This window comes from Lepisosteus platostomus, chromosome 8 (assembly GCF_059453375.1).
Source record: "Lepisosteus platostomus isolate fLepPlt1 chromosome 8, fLepPlt1.hap1, whole genome shotgun sequence".
Taxonomy (NCBI): domain Eukaryota; kingdom Metazoa; phylum Chordata; class Actinopteri; order Semionotiformes; family Lepisosteidae; genus Lepisosteus; species Lepisosteus platostomus.
This window is the reverse complement of record NC_142618.1, coordinates 37,139,537-37,161,863: the sequence shown is the minus strand read 5'-3', so window position 1 is coordinate 37,161,863 and position 22,327 is coordinate 37,139,537. Positions and strand designations below refer to the sequence as shown.

At 43.0% G+C, this 22,327-nt stretch overlaps 1 protein-coding gene across 22 annotated transcripts in view; it reads right to left on the bottom strand.

Annotated features, from left to right (window-relative positions):
• The window catches only part of scrib (scribble planar cell polarity protein), a 128,471-nt gene that overhangs the window by 21,674 nt on the left and 84,470 nt on the right, over positions 1-22,327 (bottom strand). For 17 of the 22 annotated variants that reach the window (XM_088643259.1, XM_088643264.1, XM_088643267.1 and 14 more), the window contains 10 exons: positions 15,094-15,375; positions 14,576-14,686; positions 13,840-14,016; positions 13,322-13,438; positions 13,025-13,213; positions 12,321-12,440; positions 10,723-10,779; positions 9,993-10,049; positions 9,117-9,197; positions 2,262-2,768 (listed from right to left, as the gene is read on the bottom strand). In XM_088643259.1, coding sequence (XP_088499385.1) covers positions 2,262-2,768; positions 9,117-9,197; positions 9,993-10,049; positions 10,723-10,779; positions 12,321-12,440; positions 13,025-13,213; positions 13,322-13,438; positions 13,840-14,016; positions 14,576-14,686; positions 15,094-15,375 — 1,698 coding nt within the window. The remainder of the gene's footprint in view (positions 1-2,261; positions 2,769-9,116; positions 9,198-9,992; positions 10,050-10,722; positions 10,780-12,320; positions 12,441-13,024; positions 13,214-13,321; positions 13,439-13,839; positions 14,017-14,575; positions 14,687-15,093; positions 15,376-22,327) is intronic. The other 5 variants (XM_088643277.1, XM_088643278.1, XM_088643279.1 and 2 more) reach the window with 3 other exon arrangements.

The window sequence follows — 22,327 nt, the reverse complement described above, 5'->3', positions numbered from 1 at the left end:
AGCACCCTGACATGCGACAAAATACGATACATCTTCCTAGATGTGCAAGTCTTCTTAAACATCCCTGAATGGAGAAATGTGACCTACAACACTGCATGATGCTGTATTCTTGTGGCGTTGATATTTTTAACAAGGCATTACGATAATGAGGATAACTGTACACCAAATGTTTTACTTAGTTATAATAAGAATAAGTCCTATACAGGCCTTTTTTGTGCACACACTTACCCGGAGTCGCATCTATTATAATGAGATAGGAAGGACCAGATAAAGGCATCTGACAAGCAAAAAATTACAAAACAATGAGAGGCTTGTCAACATCAAACTGCTTCGTACTAAATTACGGTCTTGGCATTTATCTCCCTTTTCACTCAATTTAAACCCGTAGGTTGCATAAAAACTAGTTTGCTAATATTCCAAAGAGTCACTGTAAGCAGCACAGCTAACTAGCAACTCAACATCGAGAGCGCCACATCAGTCTAATCAGGGCCCACTGAGATTCCCATGTAAGGAGACCCTGCTGAAAGGCAGAGTTCTTTACATCGTCCCACATTAGCGGCTGCCGAAGAAGGCGTTTCACAGAGGAATGCCAGCCATGACCGGCATTTGAACCAAGATGCTCTATTTAGTGCCCAAGCTCAGCCCCAAGTGCAAAAAATAAAACAAATAAATTCCTCAGCAGACATTTGTGGCAGTGGGATATGTGTTGGATTAGATGCAAAACGCAGGGTTTTCCAAGCACAAGTCCTGTTCCTTCAAGTGTTATCCTCTACATTTCCGCAAAATATTTGTTTTTCCACAGGAATGCATTTGAATTAAGATTAAAGCTGCCTTTTACTTCTTAACTCAGTGTCAGGCAGGAATTTGACAGACAAAAAAATTGCAATTAACATGGACCAAACTGAATAGTAGGGTAGTAGAACTTCACAATACAAATATTGTTAAAAAAATGTCATTTTTAGTATTTTGAAGTCAATGGTTCACTAAATTTGAAAAAACAATTTTTGTGAAAATTATGAACTGTTAAACCTCTACTTAACCACCGTTAAGTACAATCTAGCACAGAAAGTACGCAATACCAGCATGCTGGTCAGTTTATGTGTAATTATTTTTTCACTTTTAACATTATTTAAAAATACATCATATGCCTGTCCAATACAGTTACAGCTACACTGTTTCAAGAAGAAATATCACTCCCTCCAAATTAACCAATCCACAGGAAACATGTAGTCTTAGGGAAGGGGATTATATCATTTTACCATTTCGAGAACCTTGAACCTTGAATCTAGTGCTAAGGTCAAGAATTATTCATTGAAACAGCTATGTGGACACAGTCAGATCCCTCTCCATCCAATCACAAGTCCTCTTCCTCAACATCCTGAGGCCTGTACCTTTAGGGGGGGTGGAAAGAGAGAGCTGAGCAGCCCTGCCACCTCACCCATCATCCAATCACAAAGCTTACCCCAGACCTCAGGGCTGCTGGCTGTCCTTTCCTCCAAGCTCTCCTGGTAAAACCTCTGACCTACAGTTGACCTGTTTCATACTTAAACCATCTGATACCCTGCTGCAGTAAGTCAGGTGAAGAAGAAATCCAGGAGAGACTGTAGCTTTCAGGAATGCATACAACTCCAATGAAAAGGAACATGCTTACATGTTCATGCTTCAGTGCTACTGTAAACAATTTGGGAAAATAAAGCATCAAAATGATGTTAACCCCCTGCAGATCTTACAATGAGGCAACTATTTGCCCAGAATAAATTTGGGACATAATCCCAATTATCCACATGTGGGACACTTACGTTTTTATACTTCTTCCATGTTGCATTCTATCATTAACACTTTTTTCCTCAAGAGGGACTTGTCTGCTTGTAAGAGCTAAAAATTAGATTTTGGACAATATTAACATATCTTGGGTGATTAATAGTTGCATGATGACAATGTCTTCATAAGAGGATTCTGTCCTACTGTGAGTGTTATACCAATACAAGGAAAAAACAGCCATTTACACTGATTGTGTATATGTACGCATATTTGTGTATGTAGTGACTCATACACACATACATGAGCACACGTACGTATGGGGGAGTGATCTTTAATACCTACATTAGATCACGAGCAATACAACCAGGCAACAAAGACACACCATGCCAAGGACTGCTGTGAGGAGGCACCAGTGTCATGTCAGCAGGGCAGCAGGCCACAACATGCCGAGATTGGTCCACACGTGCACACACACTAGAGGACGCTAAGTGCCGGCTTGCCTTGCAGTACAGGCTGGTCTGGAGCTGGCCCTTCCTGCCGTAGCCCACTGGTGGGCCCGACAGGACGTGCTCCCCTGGGGGCTTGCCCTTGCCCTTTCGGTTAGCCACCAGGAAGGGATTCTCGTTGAAACAAATGGGCTGAGAGTCCACCAGGCTCTCCTCTGCTTCCTCTGCTGCAGGAGGTGCTTCATGTCTCACAACGGGCGGCATTATCTGCTGTGAAGGACTGTGGGAAACCTGGGGAGCCTGGGGTCTCATCTCGTATGGGACGGTTGTAAGGTTGTTCTCAGCAGGCTGTGGTCTGGCCTGCATGGGCCTAGCATCACTCTCCGCGCTCGGGCAAGAGGGGAGCGAAGCAGTGATGAGGACATCAGGCCCGATATGAAAAGGATTCCGCTCTCTTCCAGAGGGGTCACCAGTCTTAAACCCCAATGGTTTTATGGGTGTGTTAACGTGGACCTGCAGGGAGGCCTCCATGAGATCAGTGTGAGTGGCACAGAGATCAAGCTGAAGGAAAGCAAGAGAGAGTTAGACAGAAAGAGAGTGAACCTGGGATCAGAATTACAGCTCTGCTGGGCTCACTACAGGTCTGCCCAAAGCTAGAGGACGACTGAGGTGCAAGAATCAGAGATGGTAGCTTTGGACATCTACAAGACTGTTGTCCACCTGAAGAAGCCAAATCTGGTAACATCATTAGCGCACAGCATACAGAAAACAAAAGTTTAAGAAGATGCCTTGATGACTTCCCTTCTCAAGCTGAAAATTGAAGAGGTCCATTTAACTTTGATTTCTCAAGATTTTTACGTCTTGAGTGCTTCGTAAAGCATAAATCAACAAAAAACTCTGTACCCCTGCCTGTAAGCGTAGGCATTTCACACTCTTTATCAGAAATTCAATCAGAACAGGGGATGGACATCATCCAGGCCTCAGACATCTGTCTTCTCAGCTTTACAGTAAATACTGAGATGTTAACCTTCTTCAAGCCAGTCACACATCTTAAACTCTCAACACCCCCATTTTAAACTGCAAACCAAGAAAACACTCAGAGATCACTCTGCTTTATCTGATACCTTTAAAAGGCCACCAGAGGAGCTACACTAAAGTGACAGAGACAGAAGAGTGAGGAAGAAACCTACAGTGAAGGTAGGAAAATCCTTTCTGGAGCTGCATCCCGAATGCCTTGGGAGAGAGAACCTCTCTTGCCTGATGTATCTCTCCAGCTGTGAGACTGCACAAAGCACACCAAATACCCTCCCATCACAATAAGCACAACTCTGTACATTAGAGGGTGCAAGATTACAGCAAATTTAGAGAGATGAAGCCAACTTTCATATTCAAAACGAATGCCTCATTTGATTAGGGATACTGTGCCTGTATGGCTTCATCACTAGCTAGGGTGATGTGGCATTACTTGCCACATTACTAGGGTAATGCAGACATTTTCTGCAATCCTTCCCTGGTAAAGAGCTGGACGGAGGAACTCTCCTACACTGCTTGAAAATCCATCCACTTTTACAACAGAACAATATAATAAGACTGATAAATACTAAGTATAAACAGATTGCACAACAGCTTACACCAACCCACTCGTATAACCCACCATCACATCATAAGGATCACCACTGTACAAGTTATTTCTTGGCTTCATCTCAAAATGGCAACCAGTGTGGGTGGAGTACTCTGTAGGATAAGACCTTGACCATTTTAACTCCTGACAGGCTAATCCTCTCAATGGTGAGCGGTGTCACTTAGATTCATTCTGATACTGTCCAGATCCTCTGCCTATGACCATAAATAACCATAACATCAGTACTGCTGGCTGCTGACATCCAAATGTATTACACTTGCATTGCACAGCACAACAGCTGCCTTCCCACAGCCCTGATTAAAAGGCAGGGCTTCTTCTGCTAAATGGCTCAGAGGTATGGAGGAGGAAGAAGCCTACAGTTCACCAGCCACGACTCCGAACTCTATGTGACAAGTGTGAACAGGTGGCACGCTGGCCAACCCTGACATCATCGACTGGTGAGGTGTGACAGTTATCCTCTGTAAAGCTTCCTCTGGCCCTGTCCTTCTGACCATTAGACAGAACTAAAATGGGACCAAAGTCAGCTGCTAATCTTAAATGTGGTGATTTAAAAGAAATGTAAGGCTTCGAGAAACATGTTGGTTAACTGCAGGAAAAAAAATACTAAGTTTGCACTACTTCTTATAATAATAAACAAAAAATTACATTAAAAATACTCATACCATACCACTCTCTGTATTGAACATAACAAAAATACACAGCACTGCAACACAACCTACACAATCAAATTCACCTGCACTCTACAAATCACAACCTAACACAACCATGTGAACCTTACAATCAGTTACATCCTTCACACAGTAGACCACACTTTCTCTCTCTTCAGTGCATATTAGTATAGGCAATACAGCATCACATTATGTTGACCTTGCAATTTGTATTAATTCTATAACAAATAAAAGCATGTTTGATGCCCATATTCAAAAGTTCTTGAATACTCAGGTCTACAGATAGTGATGCAGAGCACCTTAGTATACTGAACATTACAAGAGTGCCCCGACAAGCAAAGTGTGCAACATTTAAAAATGCAAAAATGTCATTAACAATCTCAGAATCATCAAAACATTTGCCAGAATCACAAAAACTTTCAAGAACTGAAACACTTAAATCTCAGAATCTTTCATTTAACCTCTTCTATTACATACAAGTATCTACAGCCATCAACTCTACTGGGACTTTGCTATGTTTGCTATTCTGTTTTTTTAGACAGGCTAGCAAATAGGGCCAAAAAGAGGACTGCTCCTCCGAGAATCGAGGAGGTCCTTGTTTTACAATTTCTCAGCAGAAGCACATCAGAACTCTCTAATATCTTACTCAGACACAAAAAGCATTTCCTATTTGAGAGCACTACCCAAGGGTAGCTTGTCACGATGCTAGGAGGTTCACACGGACAGCCCTCTAGAAGCAGAATCTCTGAAACAACTGCCAGAATTACTCCAGCACTTTAACTCTCCATGTATAGAACATCTCCTATCGGCCTGCAGTGGGGCTGAGAGAAAACAGTTGTGTCGAAAGCACTGACTTAGTCAATGGAGACATCCTGCAGCATGCTGGATTTCCAGACCATGAGCAAGAGTGTCGGAGTAGCCAGAAAGCAGGACCATTGGTCATATCCATAAAATTCCTGGACAAGCAGAACGACCCAACTATGAAACTGAGATTAGACACATTCACAAAACGCTAACTCAATAAAACACACATTCACTATAGCAACTAGAGCTACAGAAAAGATAAAGAGAGAAGAAAGGGACGAGTTATAAAAACCCCCATCATGGAAAGGCAGTAGAAACCCAGTCCCGGTGACTCACAGTGGCCGACAGCAGGATTAGGCAGTGGTGAGGCTCTCCTGACTTACGCACGTTCTGACTCCCTCGCTCTGTCCCGCACACCTCCCTTCTCCCTCTTCCAGTCCCCTCCCATCGTCCCACAAGTGCTAAAAATATCCCTGACAAGTGCCCCTCGAGGCGTCAGCTGTGCGTTCCCGCCCCCCCCTGCCAAATTCTTCATACCCTCTCCCTCAGAACAGCCTGAACAGAATCTGACACACTGCCTTTCCTGCCTCCTCATCCTCTCTGAGGAAGCACCACATCTTGATGAGGATCTGGGATTAAGGATCAACAGTGACAAGCCAAAAAAAAAAACAAGTCTGCCTCATTTTCACAAATAACAGCCAGAAAGGAGCTGCAACGCTTGGTCATTTTGGGAAAGAATATAAACATATGACGTTGATTTGAGCCCAAAACATTTGATCCTATTTGGTTATACCCTCTTCCTTAATACTGTGCTTGAATCAGAATTTTGTAATTAATGATTTTCCTGTTATCTGCAAATGTGTCCAAAGTTGTGTCTATGAAGAAACTTGAAAGGCTCAATGAGCCCACACCTCCCTTGAAACTATAATCATCCAACACAATACTACACTAGGTAGTTTTTTTGACATGGCACGCCTCAAATATTCCCACATTGTTGTCATTCAAAAAAACTGCATTTTATTTTTCACCAGGTCTAGGATGAGGTCTAACCAGGACTAATTTCCAATACAACTTCTAAAGACAGTTTAGGTATAATCTCCAAAGGGCACAGAACTAATTTCTTTTAAGAGAAACTGGTAGTTTTACAGTGATATTGTGGCCAGTGGCCAGTACTCCCATCAGAGTTACAGACTTTACCTTTTAGGGCAGAACATGATCATGTAAGACCTAGTCACTGCTCCTGGCAATGGCTGTTCTGCAGCAGAAAAGTCTAATCTTGGTCCTGGGGGGCTGGTGTTTCCTCGGGTTGTCACTTCAACTCAGCATCTAATGACCTAAGACAGCATGTTACTTAAATGGGTCAATCTACCTACGTCCCGCAGCTCTTCAACGGTTACTTGAAGATGTAGAAAATGTATGTTTACTGTAGAAGATGTAGATCTACTGTTTAATACCAAAGTATAAAACTGAGCTTACCAAAGAAACACCCAGCCTGCAGGAACAAGGTTTAGGTACAGAGATCAACCTACAGTGTCAGCAAACTCTTATCTACAGAGATATTTCAGAATGACTTAAACACACAGTCATTCCAAAGAATGGAAGGTCTTGGAGAGGAGGGGACGCACAACTCAATTCCTGAAGTGCCACAATTCAGCAGACCTCACAGGACCCTCGATATCATCATAACCGAAAAGAATGCAAACCTGCCAAAATAGTAATAAATAAAACAAAAACTTCTATCATTTAGGTCATGAAGCTTAGGCAGAATGAAAATCATCAGACGATTTGACCCTCTGGGCCTTGTGGTTTCCACTCCTGCCTTAACATGTTATCTGGAAAGACAACACTCAACTTCCTGCAGGACAGTGGCTCACCAAAGACAGCCTCTGCCATATACAGACACTGCACTGGATACACTTTTCCTTAAAGGACAGAGCCCCACTGGGCACAAGCTGGCCAAGGAAAGTCAATATTTACAGACATCTGTAAACACAAAAAAGCACAAAAAGGAAAATATTTTATAAAACCCTTTCTCTGAACCATTGTAAAACCCCAGAATGACAAATAGTACAATGTTCACAACAAATTATGATGTATATTATATTAACACATTTTTTATTCCCAGTTTCAGCATTGCATAGCCTTAAAAGTCAAATGATTGTAAGCTGACCAGTTATTTTCAGCACATTCTTCAAGAGCAGACAGTACAGCTCCTGGCTAGAGGTCATGATCTCAACCCTCTTCTGACACCAAATACTTTTCCAGCAATGGCTAACAATGGAAAAGGCCAAGTCGATTGCTCAGGCAGTCAGGGTGCCCAGCTCTGACTGTTATCAGCCCTGTTTAAGTTGCCTTTTTAGAACTGATTTAAATCTTTTCAATCAAGTTGATTTTGTTCAGGTTTCACAACAGTTGCATCATACAAGCTCAAGTCTGTGATTTAATGGTAATTTAACAGGAATGTCATGGAGATGGACAGGAATTTTTGCAACTGAGAATGGGCTACAATGATTTAGGAAACGTTATATTCCAGATGACAGGGCTAGGGATTCAGAACACTGACTGTCGCTGTGGAACCCAGGAAAGCGGAATTCCACCTTTCAGAACACCTGCTCGGGGTCAGAGGTCAGGACTGTGGCACTCACAGGCTGAAGTGGGAGATTCCTGAGGGATAAACGCAGAACGGCTGGCTGGTGGAATTGTATGTAGCACATTGCCCTGGTGAGACAGCTATTCTGAGCTGGACTAGAAATCACTGCTGGCACAGAACAAAGCCTTCCAAGACAGGAAGAACCTTCATAAACCTTGCCTACAAGTCCGTGAACCTGCATTGTATTATTTTGTTTTCAACAATAAAATAAAATATGCAGCTTGTGATAATCATTTCACACTTTTGAACCCCAACTCAAAGTGCTTAGTAACTAGCTGTGCTGTAATAATAGTAATTAAGAATCTAGCAGAAGATTTCACTCAAATAAGACAGTTTGTTTGAAAACTAATAACAGGAAGCTGGAACTTGAGCCTGATGTTACTGTGGTGCACATACAGTATACTCTCTCATGAACTACTCTCTCATGAACGACAAGTCAGGTCATAAATATCATGCAGGAGTCTCAAAGAGACAGAACAACCATGTGAGATTTGATATAATTATGTTTGTAGACACTACATAGAAGAAAGGTTCTTTATTTTAACTTTCTTTAGCCAACAGACTAGTTCACTCACTATCATTTGTCACATAATCATTTCAGTCAGTAATCTGCTGCAGAATACTTCAGTGTCCTTAGTCATGAACTGATTTAACAGGATCAGGAATTTTACAGATTTCAAAGTATTTTATCAACTCCCAGTTTGAGCTACTGCTCTGCTCTTATTATTTCAGTCACAGAAATAAATGTCAAAGAGAAAAGTGCTTTCCACAAAAGAAAACCAGCTCTCTCTCGAAATCATAAGAGTCTGTTTACCAATGAGCCAGTCAATCTCTTGTGAAACTAGTTGTGGCTAGCAGCTAATCTGGTATAGATTAGAATGACTACCCTCAAACCTAAAACGTAGAATAACAGTTTTCCTTTAACACATTTCTACACAAGTATCTCGATGTACGAGATCAAGCAACCAAATACAGGTGTGTTTGTCAGCCCTATGTCTGGTGCAGTGCTGCTTATATATGATCTCTAAACCAGAATTACCCACTTTAAATGGCAGTGCTCTCTGGAATTCAGACAATCTAGAATAGTTAATATCACCCAACACTGTAAATTCCAGTCTAAAAAATGTTCCTGTGATTCTGCTCACCCGCGTGACTTTCTGCAGGCTTGTGGTGGGAAGAGCGGCTAGGGTCTTGTAGTCCAGTTTCAGAGGTCCCGGGCTGAAGTTCTGGAGCAAGAGAAAGAACAGAGTGACCAACTGTGCTGGACTGGTATTACTGTTTGCACTGGGCGTTCTACAGTACGTTTAATACCAAAGCTTCAATTTAAAGGAATAACATGAAATCAGAACCCTGACTAAAGGTACCCCGCAGGTACTGTTTTTCCACTACTTACAAAAAGGCAACCTAAAAGAGAAAAATGGAGTAAGTACTTCTAGCAACCCATAAAAGTTATTTTGGAGTAGAGAAAGTGTGTGCCTGGGTGCTTCTACGATTTCAACTACTGCATGCATTTTGGCTACATAAAAACGTTTGCCTTAGTTCCCATCTTGGTGAAACTCTCCATGGTACTCTGGGTTCCTGAAGAACTGGTAGGATTAATTAGTACAAGACCAAGACCAGGGTATATTGTCCCCATCGCACTAGATGTAGAAACCACTAGAATGAAATTCTAGGATGATTTATGCAGTCACATCATTGCTTTAAAAATATATATTTTTAAATGCCATTTTTATAAACCTTCAAACAAAGGGTTATGGAAGTGAGAATTAAAATAAAGGCAAACCAATTACAAATTTGACAGCCATTTTTCACACAGCTATAACGCCACTCCAACAGAAAGTAAAGTGGTCTCCCTTCGATGGAATGTGACTACTGTTGTCTGGCAAGATGCAGACAATTTAGGCTGGCCTCCCTTTATAAAAACTGCTCCTGTGAGAAACAGATTTGCCTGAGAGGTCTGGAGGCTAGCTGAGCCTATGTGACGGGGCTGGGGGAGGAGTGTGTAGAGATGAACGCCTCACCTCGGCCTCCTCCTCCAGCAACCGGTTTGCCTCCTCGCGCTCCAGGCGCATTCGCTCCTTCGGCAGCACAGCAGCACGGACAGAGCAACCATGGAGAGGAGTGGGGGGCAACCAGCCACATAGCACAGGCAGGAAGAGCAGAAAGAAGACAGGTGGGGGGCAGGGGGGTGTGTGATTAAAGTATTGGAGGAAGAACAGGAAGATGAGACGGAGAACCCAGACACCCACCAGAGGAAGCCAGAGGAGAGAACGAGGGAGAGAGAGAGAGAACCAGATTCCACACTGTTAGAAAAGAGCTCATTCCTTTTGAAATACAGCAAGTCAATGGCAGGAAAGGGAGAGGTTAGCTGTGGCAGTTTTTGTAGTAAAAAAAAGCCCAGCAAGGCAATGAGTGAGGCACGCAGAGTAGGCAGCTTCCGGTTACTAGGAGCGGGTTCTGAGCTGGTCATCTTTCCCTGTCATCTCCACAAGGAGTGAATGTCACTGCTGCCTTTTTGTCGACAGCTTCCAGAAGGCTCAAACGGTGCTTTCAAAGTGTTATATTGAAAAGTTTACTCACACTGTCCTGACTTTTTGTTCAGGTAATTAAGTAAGTCTGGCTGACACATACCCAAAATACAAGCTAATATACAAAAACAAACACAGTACTCAAAAGTAAGTTTCCCCAGGGCCTGACTTCTGACTGGATGACCCTTCTCTGGGCAAGATGAGGAAAACAGGTTCCACTCACCACCTTCTCTATCTCCTCCCTCTCCCACTGAGAGGCCTCACGCACCATCTCCACCTCCTAGACACAGAGAGACGGGACACGGGATTGTGAAGACAGGTTAGATAACCACACTGCGCTGATATGAACAACTGAACTACAGTGACTCTTGACCCACCTTTTGTGAAAAAGTTCTTTCATACCTCTTGCAAAAAGAAAAATAACAATGGTGGAAAATACTGTCTCAAAAGACATGGGGCTCCCAAATTTACTAATAAGGGTTTGGCTCTATGATCTTGTTGTCATAATTGTGAATTTGGATCATGTCATGTCACTACCTGACTGTGACAGGGAACACCCAAGAGACAATACAAAATCGACAGAGCGCCACCCGGCAAGGAGGGGGAAACTCTGCAAGTTCATGGGTGCCACAAATTTGTGGTGATATAAGTGAGCCGCATGCCTCTCATCGGATCAGTGATGTGCTTGCTGGATGTTGCTTTGCTACAGAGTCTGTAGCATATCAAAAGACAAATGGTACTTCCTTCCTATGTGGGTATAGGGTCTAAAACTGTAAGCCAAGAAATAAAAAAAACAACTGATGGTTCCAAACATTTGGAGCGTGTAAAACAAGAAGGCCAATGACCTGCATGGCCCACATGAAGCAGCATAGTCCTCACAAGTAATGCCTCCTCTTCCTACTGAACTTCATAAACATTGGTCAGAAAGATGGACACACAGAAACAGCCATTGTGCATTTCACATACTGTATCTTTTGAGCCAAAACCCAGAAAATATTATGAACTGCTACATAGTGGCTCAACCCCATCACAGGTTGAACTGTATGATAACGGGTTCGAGTCTGGGTCATGTCATTATCAACCTGTGATTGGTTTTGGCCTAGCCCGGCACACAATCGGCTGAGCACCGACTCCTGGGGGTAGGTTAGGATTAGTCAACCAGGACTCTCTTGTCTCCAAGAGGCACAGCAACCCCTGCAGCTTCTCAAGTGCTTGCAGGCCTGTGTATCCCTTATGGGGCTGTGGTGCCTGTGACCTGCTAAAAGCAGATTGAATCACGTGGGCAGGCTGGTTGTAGTTAGGGGTCTGCCTGTACACATTTGTGGCTCTCTTCTGATCAGTGCCGAAGATCTGGCAGGGGGTTGTGTGTCTGTGATGTATTAAAACATGAGCAGACTGAAGCAGTATGGGTGGTAGGAGTCTGCCTACACCCCCTCATTCCCGTGTGTATGTGCAGCCAGGGTGTTTGTAGCTGTGAGCCAAGATGTGAAAAACACGATACTGGCAACTGCACATGAGGTGGGTATAACAGAAATAACCTAGTCCAATTAAAAAGAGACACTTCTCTGGGACAGCAAATAGAAACCATGTGCACATCTTTTGTTTAAAATTGTGTGGAATCATTTACCACTCCAGGAGATGATTCTGGTTTTAAACTGTATTTATTAGCATAATTATCTGAATTGATAATTTATCATCATCAGTCTAAATCTGAACTTCAGTCACAGAAGGAAGTCATCTAGGAGATCTCAAGATGTGTTGTTGAGGACCGCCTCGCAATGCAATAAAGCACACAGGACTCCCTCTCCTTTCCAGACCTACCTTCTGGATGATGTCCATCTCCTCAGGGCTCAGCTCCCTGTCGATGGAGGAGATGCTCTCCATGCTGTTCTTGCGTCCGATGCCTGCAGCGAAGGGGTTGGCAATGACACCTGGAGAGGCCTGAGACAGACAACAGAGGATGAAAATACGATGACAAGTGACCAGACCCACTCTGCGTTTAGAGAGTACAGGAACGCAGTCAACTCCACTGAGGAAAATGTATCTCATTTTCTAGTTCCTGTACCTGAAAATGATTTAAAAAAGAAATTGGACATAGAATTGGAACTGCTAAACAGAAATGGGTTCTGACCATAAGTCCATTAATATTGGTGATGTATTATTTAGCAACATTTATTTTTTATAATGTAGCTTCAACATGGCTTGATCCATACTCCCACAACCTTTTGTGTAAAGAAGCGCCTCCTGTTCGCAGTTTCAACTGCACATTTTTGTGGTTTCCTCTTGGGAATTCGAGTTTCGCTGTCTATTCTGAAGACGACCACTGGGTTGACTCCGTCAAAGCTTTTGAGGACTCTCAACATTTGAATCAGGTCTCCTTGAAATCTGCTCTACTCGAGACTAAGAAGGTGGAGATCTTTTATCCTGTTTGTGTGGGACATTCCTTTAAGCCCATTTTAAAATGGGTCATGTTGATGGTTGTCCTTTCAGGCAGCTGGATGGCATCACGAAGCCCAGAAGCTCACCTCTACAGCGGCAGCATCTCTGGGGTCGAAGCCATCGCAGACCAGCACGGCGAGCGTGTCGCCCACGCCTCGCAGGGTCCTGACGGCCTCGGTGTGCGTCATGCCCAGCAGGCTGTGACCATTCACCTCCAAGATCCGCATGCCCATCTGGAGGCGGCCATCACGCGCTGCTGCGCCGCTGGAGCTCACCTGAGGGAAAAGTCGCTGTCACCTCGCGGTCAAGCTACACATCTGCTCGCGCTCCAGCCCTTTCGACAGGGTGTGAAGGTAGGGAGTGAGGGGGAGATGTAGGGTTACCTTGGAAATGAAGATGCCCTCATCAGTAGGGTCAAAGGGATTGCCCGCGTGACCTTTGGCTCCTCCCCGGATGCTGATGCCCAACTTCTCACCAGCCAGCTTCTCAATAACAATGTCCTGCCAAGGAAACAGACACACAGTCACTCCACGACAAGTCCTGGCATCTGGATCCTGGATCTAAATATAGCACGCTTCCAGCTCTTAAAACACATGCCCTGACAGGGAGATCATGGGGAATTCACTGGACGTGTAGGAGACCTCACTCAGAAGTGTTTTGGAAAGGATTTCTGTTTCTTTAAGCGTTATTATTGCATACACCCCAGCATGTTTAAAAGCAGGTTAGAGAAGGTTGGAACCCTTGGAACAGCCTCAGAATATGGATTATTCCTTGCGGAACATTAACAGACTAAAAAGAGGTCCATAACCACAGGAATCCATACAACCTTCCTCCCAAGAATTCCATTGACTGGCTTGACGGGTAAGCGCTAGAGACTCAGAAAACGGGAGGCGGGGCTCACCTGCATGCCAGGCGGTGCGGGATCTCGGCGCACTAGCATCCTGATTTCCTGCTTGTTGGAGAGCAAGGCACGGACAGCCTCCTGGTGCGTGGCATGCCGCAGGTCGATGGAGTTGACCTCCAAGATCCTGTCTCCCACTCGAAGACCACTCTGAGCTGCCAGCCCCTGGGGAATCACCTGGACACACAGCGCCAGAGTCTTGCATTTGTATACAACCCCTTCGGCAATGTACCACCTTCTGAAGTACCACCAGAGCTGTGCAGGTGATACTTAAATGTCTGCTACTGTACATCTTACTGTTTATTTACACATTACACAGTGTTTTTAGAGAATGGAATCAAAATAGCATGCTGGGGGAAAAACATTTAAGACCTACTATTCATCCCTATTATATGTGAAGGATATAAAAAAAACAGACTTCTACTGTCCCAGCAAAACAACTTTTTTCAAAACTGAAATAACTGTATTAACAACAGATTTACCTTTCTGCATCTGACTTTAAAAGGTGTGTAAACTGGAGCTTGTCTGGGGCACCTCCGAGAGCGAACAGCAGAAATTCATACTCCTTACTCCTATGTGGAGATGCAAGTGTGTCTAACCCCATTTTATGAGTAAAGCTTAACCAAATACTTAAATTAATTCACTAAGCAGAAAAAGATCTTGTAATTAGGGTTGAGAGAATGCAGACTGAGACCCAGGTTTGCCCAGATACTATTTGCTTCCCAGTCAGCCTTACCTTGGAGATGAAGACCCCTGGCTCACTGATGCCAAACGGGTGGCTGGCATGGTCACTGCCTCCCACAATACTTAGCCCCAGGGGACCACCAGCCTTCATTAGCGTTACTTCCTGTCAGGACAGGATGTGGATGTTAACTTGCCAGACTGGGCCGAATTTGACACATACCCACTTTTCATTACCTCCAATTTCCTTTATCAAACCTCCAGAGCTTCAGGAGCTGGCTGCAGCCCTGTTTGAGTTATTTATATTACCCATGTCTACTCAATACTTCTAGCACATCATTAACCACCATTACAACAACTGCTCACTTCCATAGCATCCTTCCTAAGAAGCACAAACATACAGCAGTTCAGACACTCCACAACTTCCTCAGACCCTCATTTCCTCAGATACACAAATAAACAACTCAGAACACACTTCAACAGCCCACACCCCCTCTCTGCTCACTTCCCTGAAGTAACACACTCAACCCCACAAACACACTCAGCCTCAGTAACAACCCAGGCCTCTCTCACCTCTATGGGGTATTCGTCTTCCAACTGGCGGCTTAGGTGGTTGTCCTGTGGATACGCCCTGTCCTCGCTCATGTCCTCCTGGTCAGGGGTGTCACAGGGCTCAGGGGGTGGGGGGGAATGAGGCCGGGTGCGGGCCAGCGCTGGGGAGCCCCCCAGGCCGGCGCCGTCTGCCGCAGGGTCCCCCACATCGCGCTCCACCAGCAGGGTGATGGTGGGGGAGGTGCCGGTAAGGAGCGTTACTGCCTGATCATGCCTGGCCTCTGTCATGTCTACACCATTGATCTAAAACAACCCGCAAAGCCAGCTGTCAGACACACCATGCCTGCTGACCACCCGCGTTCCTCTGTCACTGTGGAAGGGGGCCTCTCCCAGAAACTGCCCAAGAGCTGCTCCAGTTTATGCACAAAACCCTCAACCAGGGGTTCTGACACAGCCAGCGTTTGTCTGCAAAATGAGCTGGATTAGGCATCATGAACAGAAGCGTCATCTCCTGTTCATAATATGGAATCCAGCTCATCAGAGAGTCTGCCTTTCATTAGGACAGAAGCTGAAAGTTGGGTTTTCTTTTGCTGTATGGTGGCCCTCTTATATTTCTATTCCAATTAATCCAATTAATTAATGTTTTAATTACTGACAGAGGGATGTTAGTGGCACTATCTGAAAGTGATGTTAAAATGACAGCGCTGTGTTGATTTCACAACATCTTGTCTTGTTTATATACACACAAGTATTTCTAACTTAGTGAGGTCAGTGCTGCCACCTCCTGGTAAGATGGGGCTCAATGCAGTCCAAAGCCAAGCATTACCGTAATATAATTCTGAACTGGAATTACAACACAAAAAAATGGATATGAGAGAAAGCACCTACAGACCCATATATATGAGCTCCTTTAGTATATATATATTAACTAAGAGAATTTTGTATACAATGGTCTCTCAAAATAAATGCCTGTATTTACCATAAAAAGGCTCTCTTTTTTTTTATAAGAATTCATTTGGCTCCTATAGCGATTCCACTATACGGTCATTTATATGGCTGGTCATAGGATACAACAGCAGGGTTGGTGTGAGAGTCTGGGGTCTGTCTGTGTCAAACCTCCTGAACTGCTGTCACAACTCACAAAACCCTTAACCTATATTCACAATATTCACACAAGCCCTTACAGCATTAACAGTGTGAGATGGATTTAGAGAAAAAGAAAAATTCAAATTTTTGTCTTTGTTATGTCCTTAAACTTTTATCTGCCTACTCAAAAAAAGCAAACTGAGATATTTTTATCATGTAGCATGATGTTTTTTTGTGAAGAAAGTTTTTCACAGTTCCATTATCTTTTTCTGACATCTCCTTCTGTGACAATGTTTTTTCAACCCTTGAACTTTTACAAAATAACCAAGTAATAGCTTAAATTTCCCTACTAGATAAATATGAATAAAAAAGGTTTCCATGTTTGTGAGTATACAAATAGATATATAGACATTCAGACAAGTCGTCAATACTTGGAGGAAATACAAATTCTCTCTAGCAAAACAGCAGGCAAAATGTCACCCTGGTGCACAGCTAGGTAAATTTAGAGCAAGACATTCAGACTGTCAGAGTGTTAGTAAGAGCTCAAGTTCAAAGAAGGAAAGCCTTCAGCCAAGACAGACAGACAGGGAAACAAATAATAGGAAGAAATAATTTCGCAGGGACAAGTGTGATTACTGAAGAACCTACTTAGATGCTGACCGGGAACTGACCGGCATCTTGGCGACCTGTGACGTAGAAACACTACAGGAAGTCACCCTGCGGGTTTATGGGAAGTGTAGTTCGCATAGGTACTGCAAGGTCTCTGAGCCTCCTAGACCTTTACCAGACAGTTTTCTGAAGTTGGCTCTCTAAAATTTATATTAAGCTGCACATTCTGCCAGGCAGTATATAGAAACAACAATTGTCTTCTATTGGGAATCACTAGAACAGAGTTATACTTGCACTTGTTAACAATAACAAGAAAAAGATCAAGTCACTCTTCAAGGTTGATCTTCAATGCACAAATGCAAGCAGGGAGATTAAACCGTCCCTTTCCAGCTCAGACATAGGCTTCTTTTGCTACAGCAGAATAGCAAGAGGACAAGGCAGATGTGATGTGTGACTTAGCAGTGTGACACAGTGATAGATGCCTATATAACATTACAAAATAAAACAGGCTGTGTATTTCTGTGCTTGTGGGGAAGCCAGTACCTTGAGGGTAAAACACGACAGTGCCTTAGATCAGTGGTTCTCAAACTTTTTGGACCAAGTACCACCCCTAATCCAACCAAAGCATCTAAGTACCACCTACAAGTCATCATCTCAAAAGGAACCCCAGAAATTCTCAATGACCAACATGAGCGCGCGTGCACACACACTCACACATACATATAATAAATATTATAATAATAAACTTTATTTGATATAGCGCCTTTAAAGGTGGCTTCTCAACGTGTTTTACAGAAAAAAAAACATTAACAACAACTAATAAAAAAGCACCATTTCAGTGAGAGAGGTGAGCCTGTTTAGTTGAGCAAAGCAGATGTGAATTAATTTTTCGAGCCTTGATACAATTCACAACAGAGTCTAACAGATATTAAATCGTCAGGCAATTTCTTGATGGCAAAGGTCTCGCGGTGGATGTTGTAATGTGTACATTAATTTCTGGAGCAACCTCTCTAATTCGTGCAACTACACCGTTATGTCGGCTTGTCATTGCTCTAGCACCGTCTGTACAAACTCAGACGCATTTTATCCAGTCGAGGCCATTGTCTTCGATAAATTCATTCAGAAGCTGAAATATGTGCTCTCCTGTAGTTCCTGTTGGTAGCGGTTTACAGAACAGAAAGTCTTCATGGGACATGCCCTCAAACTCATATCTAATGTAAACGAGCAAATTGGCCAAATCAACTACAGACTCATCTAATTCTAGTGAAAAACATCTGCTCATCTTAACGCGCTCTATCAGTTTACTTTTGATATAATCCTTCATTTCAATAATTCTATGAATGACTGTGTCTTTCAGGGGGAGGGGGGCAGCAGGTCGAGCTGTTTAGCAGCTTTTTCTCTACACATAATAGGTGTCAGCTCTTTTGCCAACGGTAAATAAGGTTCTTCAAAAATAGTGTAGCTTACCTGCTTTAGCAATACGCAAGCTTGCATTTTTCCGCGTTTCCATTTTTATTTCCGTATTTATTTAAAGTTTTTATTTCATGCGCATGGGAGCGAAACACAGAGACGCTCGGTGTATTTTTCTCAAATTAGAACAGTTCTTAAATATTTTTCTGTTATCACGCTTTCGTGTGCTCACAAGATTACCTGCGTTCGTAGCACGTATTTCTATGCATTCCTGTGTTTACAACGTTGGCATAGTTCCAAAATCACGCACATTCTCCTTTCTCCCTATTTGCTGGAGATACAGTAGCTTTTTTTAAATACAATTGGTCACTTGCGTCCGTAGCACGCATTCCCTATAGAGTGGTATAGAATTACAGAGTATCTCTTGTGTCCACTGAACTATTAGCGTGCACTGTATCGTAGTACATAGGCTGCGTATTCGACACGTATTAAAATACAAAATATGAAAACCCGTCCCGATTTTTCAGCGCACACGACACAGTTCCAGGGTCATTTGGCGTACCACTTGGCGGCACTCCACGTACCACTGCCGGTACGCGTACCACAGTTTGAGAACCACTGCCTTAGAACTAAGCACAAGGAAATACAAACCAGGAGGTGTCAGGAGGACTATGCATTCAACTCAGCTTTAAGATACAAAAGCTGAAGAGTCAGCTGCACTGATGCTCATAAAGAACTCTCCTGTGTCTTGTTAATGTCTAACCTGGCACTTGGTCTCCTTGATATTTTTGGTTGGGTGCAAAGCTTTTATTGGGGCTTTGCTCACTGTCACTCTAAGAAAACTCAGCTCTGATCTCCAGGCTGTTCTGCCAGTGCCAATGCTCAGCTCAGCAAGGCTTTTTCAAACAAAACGCTGTGATCAGCAGAATACAGAAACTGTTAACATAACACCCTCTCTTTGTAAACAAAGCCTGCCTCTACTTCAGTTGCTATCTTCTTGTGTGTACCATTTGATGAGGGCTGTCATATATTCAAAATATTCTAGCGCGCTATGAATGTGATTCGTTATCTCAGCATTGACAGCCTTAGCATATTCCACTACAATTCATTTTTTGCCCTAACCACTTCTTTGTTATGCAAGAATGTTCAGAAAATTAAAAATCATTTATGTTAAATCACCAAGGGACAGTTACAGAAATTAAATACTAAGTGCTACAGAGTTCCTGCTTTGTAATGGTATATGACTGTGTTCCATTTGGCTTCCTGCTCTGCTACTCTCTGTGTGAGTGAAAGCTAAGAGGACCACGTGTTTATTCTTGTGTGTATTTATTTGTCTCAGATCTGCCTGTCCACATCCTAGAGACACCAGTTCCAAAGGACGCCATCAAGCCTAGTCCTGTGTCTATGCATGCAGACTACTGCACATGCCTGTGCTCCTCTGACTGTTCTAGAAGACCTGTCTGTCCCACAGTGGAGTTGAGAAGTCCATGTCTGACTGCTGCAGAGGCAGCTGCTCCCCTCATGTCAACACACTGCACAAACCCAGTCAGATAGCTGCTGCCCCCTACAGTACATCTAATGAACAGAACAACATCAGAAAACCCACAGAACACAAAACATTCTGAAAACTAGGACCTATATTTTACAGTTATACTTTTGCACCTAACATGTTTATTTCTTGTTATACAAGGATCATCTACCCATGAGGTCCTACTCAGGGGAATCTTTATCTTTTATTATTTGTAAGTGCTGAAATTCTACAAAAAGGGGCATTTCTCCCCAATACTGAAACATCTGACAGAGAAGAGATGTCTATTAGGGTTTTAAACTGACTAATATGTGAATCTGCTAACCTGTGTTTGATTTACAATGAATACTGAGCCCTGCAGAAGTGTTTTTGGAAAATAAGTTTTCTTATTCATGATTATAATTTTCATTAAGAAGCATTACAATTACAATTATACTTTGTCTGGTTTCCTAGGGGAAACTATACAATGTTAAGTTCAGGAAAGCAATATTACTTCACGAAGCACATTAGCATGAGATAGTATGAAAGTTACAGATTACAACCACTGTCCTCGTGCATTTTAATTTATATTAATAGTTTTAAAATAATTTTAGTTTAATTTAAGCCTTTACAATTTGACAATAATGACATTATAAATAGATAACTCACTAATCACAATGTTTATCAGTTGGGAAAGCTTTTACCTTTCCCATGGAGACCACTCCTGTACACAGGTTTGACAGACTGGAGCTCCATAGGTCAATTTATATAGACAAACAGAAGCCAGCACTGACCACACAGTATCAGCTCTTACCATTGGCTGATATGCTGAGGCTGCAGCTGCTATGGTAATGCATGCTGTTACCATGACAGCTAGCTCTCAGGCGCTGCCCACCCTTCCCCCAAACCACCACCACCCACCAGCAGGCAAGGAGACAGACGAGGCTGGATTAAAGTTGTGCCATGCAAATTCAAAACAGTGAGGGTGAGGCAGAGAGGGCCAGAGAAAGAGAGGCAGGAAAGGAGGAGGACGACGGAAAAAAAGAAAAAAGAAACAGAGAGGGGAGAGAGTGGAAGAAGGGCCGAGGCAGAGGAATCACCAAAGTAACCCCAGACCCCTCCTTGGGGATGGAGGGGTGAGAGAGGGACAATGGATTAGCATCCAAAATACAGAGGAGCTGGTGTGCTAGAGCAGATCTGGTCTGTCCAGCCACAAAGGGGGCTGTTCCCATCACACCAAACAGGAGCTCATATCGACAAGATGATTTCTCCTTTCCTAGAACCACCACAGCAAAGCTGCTGTTGTTTTCCAAGGAAACTTAAAAATATAAATAATAATGCTAGCAGAAAAGAGCTAAAAAAAGAAAATTAAACGTTTAAAATTAAATTTAATATGAAATCCTTGCAGACTTTGAACAAACAAAAAAGTGAGAGGTGATGCAGTGTTGTCTGGCATATACTGTTCAATATCAGCAGGAGTAATATTAACAGAGTTGCCACAGTCAGACTGCCGTGTTACTCAACCACACACAGTGCAGATAAAGGAGATAAGAGAGAGAACATACAGCAACCGATCATGCAAGACTGGAGCAACCACCACCTTCCGAAGAGAACAGATCACCATCTTTAAAACAGAGTCTCCACAGTGCGAGGAAATGAAACAGGTACACAGAACATACAGGAGGGTTAATCTGTGAGCAGCACACAGCCACAAGCCACTGCATATCAGCACAATAACCAGAGTAGAAGATGGTCAGCTGCTAGCATAAGGATTTTTTTTAGATCTACACTTCATCTTTACATATCATCTCAACTTTTCTGCATTTAGATTGGTCACCTGTTCATAATCCTTTCATATATATATATAAGCTGTATATACATTTTAATTGACAGGAATAAGACAGAAATATGGAGTTGGAGCAGGGAGTGAGACAGAAGAGAGAAGGGAACATTAAGAGGGAAAGGAAGAAAGCAGCCAGGGAGTACTCGGTGGTATACTTCAGCGATACCTGGACAAAAAATGACCTGTAAAGTGATGCCATGTGTGAGTGGCTCAAGAAAGAGAAAAGAGTTAAACTGAGCTGATGGGTCAAATCAAATTAATTAAGAGTAATTAAGAGTGGGTATTAATTAATTAAGAGATGGGATCAAAAAGACCCTGAGTTTGCCTGATCCAGACCATTAGGTCAAAAGTGTGAAATTCATGACATTATGAGAAAAGAGGTGAAGTAAAATAACAGGCATGAGTGAGTGTTAGCAGACTCCTGGGACCTGCCAGGCTCTTGCAAGCTTACAGCGATGTCAATAAGAGATGAGCGCTAACTTTAATAAAGGCACTGGGGAGCTTGTATCAAAAGCTCTGAACAACTCTGACAGGTGAGCACAGGAGTGCAGGGTTACAGTTAACCAATGCATCATGAATTGATTACAAATTGAGTAGTAATCAATTTCAGAATTAACTAGATTCCAAATATGTAAAGAGAGAGAAAAATAAAAATAATAGCTATGTAGCTGAATAGGTTAAGGTAGCCACCTGAGCGCGTGTAAAGCTCCGTGATCGCGTGTTCGAGTTGGGTCACATAGCCAGCCCGCTGTGGCTGGGTCTCCCTAGGCAGTATTTAGATACTTTACTTTAGATATTTA